This window comes from Vicugna pacos, chromosome 6 (genome assembly GCF_048564905.1).
Source record: "Vicugna pacos chromosome 6, VicPac4, whole genome shotgun sequence".
Classification (NCBI taxonomy): domain Eukaryota; kingdom Metazoa; phylum Chordata; class Mammalia; order Artiodactyla; family Camelidae; genus Vicugna; species Vicugna pacos.
In genome coordinates, this window is record NC_132992.1 from 86,852,377 (window position 1) to 86,859,225 (window position 6,849).

The 6,849-nt window shown below is 55.5% G+C and overlaps 1 protein-coding gene across 1 annotated transcript; it reads right to left on the bottom strand.

Moving 5' to 3' along the window:
- Positions 1-4,435: 4,435 nt before the first annotated feature.
- Positions 4,436-6,397, bottom strand: GSC (goosecoid homeobox). Its single transcript, XM_006213910.3, has 3 exons — positions 5,902-6,397; positions 5,207-5,466; positions 4,436-4,873 (listed from the first exon to the last, which is right to left on the bottom strand). Exons 1-3 carry the CDS (start codon positions 6,254-6,256, stop codon positions 4,718-4,720), a joined length of 771 nt encoding a protein of 256 aa, XP_006213972.1. The 5' UTR covers positions 6,257-6,397; the 3' UTR covers positions 4,436-4,717.
- Between the last annotated feature and the right edge of the window lie 452 nt (positions 6,398-6,849).

Consider the following 6,849-nt stretch of genomic DNA (forward strand, 5'->3'; position numbering starts at 1 on the left):
GCTGTCACATGGCTCTAGAGACAGGCCTGGGGGATACCCCATGTCCCCCTCCCAGCAAGTGAGAAACCCCCACAAGCGAAAGATCCAGCCGCATCCGTTTCTCCCAGAACTTTCAAGGAGCTGCGCACTGGCTGCTGCGCTTGGTTTTCGTTTTACTTTCGAGAAACTTCAAGGTCATTTCATAAAACCTGGACATCGAATCCAAATCTGCTCCACATTCTCCCTTTCTTCACTCTAAATCGCCTGGTCCTAAAGCTCTTAGGGAGAATGTGACCCATTATACCTTATCAGATGCTTCCTTGTCTTAAGTCCATGGCAATCACGTTTAATTTTGTTAGAGTCTGTGTCCTGCGGTCATGCATAAACTGCTACAGCAGCAACAATTAAAAACAAGGTGCATTCCTGAATTCCTAACTCCAATCTACTTAGGCAGAGTACTAGCCAGCTGATTTGAGGGTGGTTTTTCAAAACACACTATAATAAATGTGTCAGACACTCTGCTGGGTTCTTATATTATCTCTAATCCTCTACTCAAGCCCATTTTGCAGGTGAGGAGGGAACCTCTCCCAGATTCACTCGGTGAGCACACAGCCCCATATGGATGGAGGCTGGGACCAGAGTGACTCAAGGGCCAGCTGCCCAGCTGTCCACTCGCCACCTCTCGTGGCCCGGCCCTCCCCAGGCTGGAATTCTGTCTTCTTATAGGTGAAAGTTATCATCTACACCCCTTCATTTCACTTAAAGAAGTGACCAATTAGATGTGGAACAAAGGAGAGTGAATTGGGGGGAGACCTGAGCTATGGACCTAGGGATCTTCGGGTGGGGAGCTGGGGGCCTGAACTATTTTACTCAAATCATTCAATTCAGAAAAAGAGCTCCCTGTCACCCCTACCTCCCAGCCCCCATTTTCTCCCACGTGCAAAGAAAGGAACCTGCCAACTTGGATCTCACACACACCCATTAAAATGACATCCTTTACACAAGGCTCAAAATGTTAGCTCAAACTTCCAAAGTCAGTAAAAGGCAAGTTTGATTAAAGAACTGTCATTGAGATAGACTCTCCACAGGGGTGGTTTGTAGAGCAATTGTTTAAAGCCTCCCCCGCACCCACAGCCCGAGGCCAAGATGAATGCACCCTCCCTGGAGGAATGGCAGCCTTTTGGAATCCTTGAATCTTCCCCCCACACACTTCACTTCCCTGACTTGTCAGCTCTTTGCAGCAGGGCCCGACTTGGCTCAGGTGACCTGAGGCACCAGGAAGTCATCTCCAGTCCCAAGAGGGCCAAGGCAGAGGTCTGCTCAGGTCTGGGAGCCCAGGGCCTGCTCTGCCCTTTACTTAGTGTCCTGGGCAAGACACCTAGTCTCTCTGAGCCTCCATTTCCCATCTGCAGAATGGGCCGACTCCTCCCTCCGGAGGGCCTGAGATGTATGCAGAAGGGCTTTACAGTGGACAGTGCTAGACTGATGTTAGGGGTTCTAAGGGGCGTCATTGTTCTTTGCGAGAGCCTGTCTGGCACTTGATGGCAGATGAATTCCTGCGTCCCCCAGGGGCAGCTGCAGTCGACCCTTCTGAACTTTTATACGTAGCTTCAATTACCACCAAAAGGAACAGCCTGTGTTCTGTGAGGCAGCTGGATTTATCGCAATCAAAAGAGCCCTATTCCTTGCAATCGGCAGTTCTCATCTGGCCCTTTGTGTTAACTTTGTGCCTCGGTTTACTGGGCTGTGAAATGGGAGAACATCTTCAACTGGGGAAAGGGGCCATGTTACACAGACTGGAAAATACTTAGGCTGTTGCCTGGCTTATGTCTTGCCTGTGTGAACACATACACACCACTCCCCAACCCTTGTGATCCAAATCCCCACTGGCCACAATCGATGGCTTTTGAAGGCCAAGTGCTTTCTGTTCTGATACCATGTGGCCCTCCCTGATCCCAACAGCCAGGCTAAGAAAAAGGTTTGAGCCCCACAGCTGACTGGGGGATTCAGAAAGGAGGTGAATGGACTGTAATTAGCAGACCATTTGGACGTTTCACTTTTGACTCCCGACATGCTGAAGCGCTTCTTAGGGTCCTTCTGCATGAAGACTCGGGCAGGGAGAAGCTGCTTCTTGCCGCCCTGGCCAGGCTCAGGCCAAGCTGGGCGCAGCCCTCAGGCTCCCCGCCCTGCCCCCTCCTGGCACAGCTCCCCCCCCCCCCCCCCGCCCCGTCCTGGGCTTTTCACCAGGAGTTCCTGGGGGGGGAGGGGGTGTCTGAGAATCTACCCCCTCCTCAGTTTCCCCTCCCCTCCCTGTCACTTGTGGACACCTCTCCAAACTAGATAAACGTACATTTTTTAAAAACAAAATATCCCATTTATAAGGAATCTGAGGGCAAGTCCTGGACAAAGACACAGAGGAGTTTATAGCGCTCTGGAGACATCAGATTTCTCAGGGTGAAATGAAACTGCCCACTTCTGTCCTATGGCAGAATGTTCCAGACTAGGGAGTAGTGGAGGAGGGCTAGAAGTCAAGGCTCAACCGTCCTCCGGCGGCGAGGGGACAGAGAACAGCATGTAGGAATAGTGATGGAGAAGAGGTACCGAGCCGGAAAGGCTCTCCCCCGGGGACTCTGATACCTAAGGAGAAGCTATAATAATGGCCACTGCAAGATTCATTTGCAATTAACATAACGGCCTCTGAGTATTTCTTACCAGAACTGGTACTAGTAGAAACATTCCCAATTATGGTATATGATTTACTTGGGAGAAGATGTTGTCCCCTCTGTATTTCTTAAGAGCGGCATGGTGTTAGTATTTAACCTTCTGAACCTTAATTTCCTCATGAAAACTTTCCCCAACTCAGAGGACTTGAAAGGTAAAATAAGATACTATACATGTGTCTGAAAGTGCTGGGTCTGACACAATGTAATTCATAATCCCACTTTTAAAAAAACCCTGTAGCCATGAAGGCCTCCCCTGTGCCACGTATAATTCTACACGAAACAGTGCCTTTCATGTCCACAGTCCCCCGGGGAGGCAGATGTTATGACTGTGCCCATTTTACAGCCATAGAAAGTGAGGCACAGAGGGGTTCAGGAACCTGCCCAAGGTCACAGATGAGGAAGTCTGGAGACGAACTGAGGCAGTCTTGCCCCGTGAGGCAGACCTGATCTCAAAACTGCTGCCTCCTGGTTTCCTCTAGGGGTACTCCTTACTAAAAAGACGGGGATTGGGAGAAACCCCTTATTTCCTTAAGTGCCATTTCACCTGCTCCAGGAGTCACTTTTACCTTTTAAGCCTGAAAAATGCTGTGGAAAAAATTCCACTTCTTGTGAAAAGCTGTTAATTTGCATGTGCTGTGTTCCACAGCCAGGATGCCCCGCGTTCCCCGGGAGGGACCTTACACCAAACGCCCAGGACAGCCCAGGAGAAGGAAAGAGTTCACCTACTCCCGGCCGCAGAGACATCAGGAAGCTCTCTGCATCTTAGGGTCCTTGTCTATAATGGATTTTAATGCAAAACCAATACAGCTTAATGCATTAAAAGCTATTCTTGTTAGCCCTTGGCCTCTACCCCATCGCCTGCCACCATGGTCTCGAAAATCATACAGAATGCATGCTCTCATCTTGGTCTCTGTTCCCAGCCCTTATGTGGTACCAGGAAGCTTCTCTAGGCCTTCACAAGCTGCTGATCAGTGCCCCAGCTTACTTCCAGGTTTTCCTCCTCTGGCCCCATCAGTGCAGAGCAGAGACAGTCCTCAGAGAAAGCCAGAGGCATCAGCACTCCCACCTCGAAGTGACTGCCATGAGCCAGACAGAACGCAGGGTTCAAAGGCGTGGGCCAGATCATTCCAGTGGCCCTCTATGGGCCCGGCCCCAAGAAAGTCCCCACGGGGCCCTGGGGCTCACAGTTCCGAGCTCTTGTTCCGCAGCGGTTGTCGGGGCAGAAACGCTTGCCGTGGAGGAGAGCAGAGAGAAGGACCCGGAAAGACCCAGGAAAGCTTCTAGAGAGGGCATGCCTGCCTAATTCCGCGCAGACCGTCTGCCTAAGGTCTGGGGATTTCGCAGGAACAGGGCCCAGTGAGCGGTCTAAGCGGGCTCTGGAGATGCTCCCAGGATCTCCCCACTCTGGGCGGATCCTGCTTCCCGGCTACCCCGCCAGCAACAAGAAGGTAAAAGGTCCCGACTCTCCGACGGGCGAGGGGAACAGCAATCCCAGGCTGCTTCCTCTCAGGGGCAGCGCTACCCCTCTCAGAAACCTAAGGATCCAGTTTGAACCAGGACACCGGTCCTGCAAACATTCACACCCAGACTTTGTTTCTCTCTCTCGCTCTCTCTTTTTTTTTTTTTTCTGGACAGGTCATAGCTGCCCAGTTTTTCTTTCGAAGCTACAAACTAAATAGACTTCTTTTCTGGACCGCAGATGGTGCTGACGGTGGGGTGCGAAATACAGAATGTTGGCCTGTCTACATCGCCGTCACTTTATTGTATCGTCTCACCGTTAATTTACTATAAATACTACGGTGGGGAGGGAGTCACCTTCAGCCTCGAACTTCGGGCTGCAAGCCCCGGCGTGGCCCGACCCCAGGCGCCCACCCTCCGGACTGTACACTATTTACAGCTCCTCGTTCCTCTTTCTCGAACCCCCTCCCGCAAGGCAGCGCGTGTGCAAGAAAGTAGCATCGTCTGGGTGTGCAAGTCCTTCGAATTAGGCAAGGGCCACGGCCGGCCCGCGGCCGTCAGCTGTCCGAGTCCAAATCGCTTTTACCTTCCTCTTCCCTCTTCTCCGGCGACGCCTTCGACGACGGCTTGTTCCACTTCTCCGCGTTTTCCGACTCCTCCGACGAGGACCGCTTCTGCCGCCTCCATTTGGCGCGGCGGTTTTTAAACCAGACCTGTTGCGCAACGAAGGACAAAAACAACCGTTAGTATCAAGGGCGCGCTCCCGCAATGCCCGGGACCCCCGGGGCTCGGTGTGGCCGCGGGGTGACCCCGGCGTGGAAAGGGAACCCCGGGGACCCCGCGCGCACGTCAACAAAAAGAGAGGAGACCCGCCTCCCGCTTCCGTATTTTCATCCAACTTCCTGGGCCTAAAGCGCCCTCCAGCAGCCTCCGGGCCGCCACTGGGATGTTTTTAAAGAGCCGGAGACCCAGGGAGCTCAGCACACTCGGCTGGGTCCTTATTTCGCTGGGGAAAGCTGCGAGGCCCCGCAGGGTCCCGGGCCCACCTCCACTTTCTCCTCGCGGAGGTGCACCTTCCGGGCCAGCTGCTCGCGGGTACCCACGTCTGGGTACTTGGTTTCCTGGAAGAGGTTCTCCAGAGCTTCGAGCTGCTCGTCGGTGAAGATGGTGCGGTGCCGCCGCTTCCGCCGGCAGTGCAGCTGGTTGAGGAGCTGCAGCTCGGTGCGGGACAGGGTGCCCACGTTCATGTAGGGGAGCATCTGGTGCGGTACTGGGGACACTAGCACCGAGCCGGGGCCCTCGTAGCCTGCGACAGAGTAGGGCGCACGGTCAGCCGCCTCCATTGCCACCGCGCACACGCCCGACCGCGACTCACTCGCGACTTTAAAGTCGTCTGCAAGAGGATGCTGGAACTGGGGCTTCGCAGAAAACGAGGGTGCGGGGAAATGGGGGACCTGCTGCACCGTCCACCAGCACACTCCCAAAGCCAGTTAGGGAGTCCCAAAAGCCTAGTCTCCCCACGCAGGCAGTGTTACAGTTTCCGCTAACTCGCCTAAGGTTTGCAGCAAGTGTGCAAGCCCCTGCTCCCGATTCGGAAAAAAAAAGTGGGGGTGGGGTGGGGGCAGGTTTGCAAGAGGAGAAAAGTTTGCGCAAAGTGAAAAACGCCAGCGCCACCGCCCACCCACGCCCGGGGGCTGAGGACTTAGGCGGGCCGCGGAGGCCAGCACTAGCGCGACCCTACCTGGGGGCGTCGGGACGCAGGAGCACTGCTGGGCGCCCAGTGGCGGCACAGCCCCGCAGCAGGCCGGGCCCACGGGTGCCGCCTGCACGTGCAGCTGCCCGTAGAAGTAGTTGTTGTAGCCGAGGCGGGAGCCGCCGACCGCTGCCGGGAGGCCTGCGCCGCCGGGGGCCACGGGGCGCGGGTAGAAGGCGCCATAGTCCGAGGAGGCGCCGCTGCCGGCGCCGTAGAGCGAGTCCCCGTGCAGGGCCGGGAAGACGACCGGAGCCGCAGCGCTGGGCGCCACCGGCAGCACCGAGTCTTTGCAGCGTGGCCGGGCGGCCAGGATGTTGTCGATACTGAACATGCTGGCGGGCATCCCCGAGCCCCGCGCCGGGACCGGGAGGCGGCGGGGATGCGCGGAGGAAAAAGCCTCAAAGTTGGGGGGTCCACTCTCCTCCCGCGGCGTACCAAACCGAAAGAGAGCGCCGGCGAGCGCGCAGCCCCGCGCCCCTCCCCGCCCCCTGCGTCCGCTCTCCCTCCTCCCGCCCTCCCCTCGCTGCGGCGTTCGCCGAACTCAACCCGCGGGTAGGACGGAGTTTAGACCAGCTGAACCTCTTGTTGGTTTTATACTGAGTCGACGTCATCCTGGATTTAGTTCCTGGTAATATGCAGATGACAAACAGAACCAGATTTGGCCCTTTCTGTTCCTTTGGGTGGGTGGGGGGGCTTAGAGGAAGGAGGAGGGGAAGAGGTGCCAAGGGGAGGGGGCTACGGGGGCCTGGAAAGAGATTGTGGATTGAGAATTAATGAAATTAACCTAATCTTTTCCATTCAGCCGCCCCGCCGCGGGCCGACGGAGCTGGGCGGGAGTCCTAATTGCCCCGGTTAATCTCATTAATTCCATTGTGGGGCTGCAGTTAACAACTCCCTCCGCCGACCCCTCTGCCCCCACCTTTTTTTCCCTCAGAT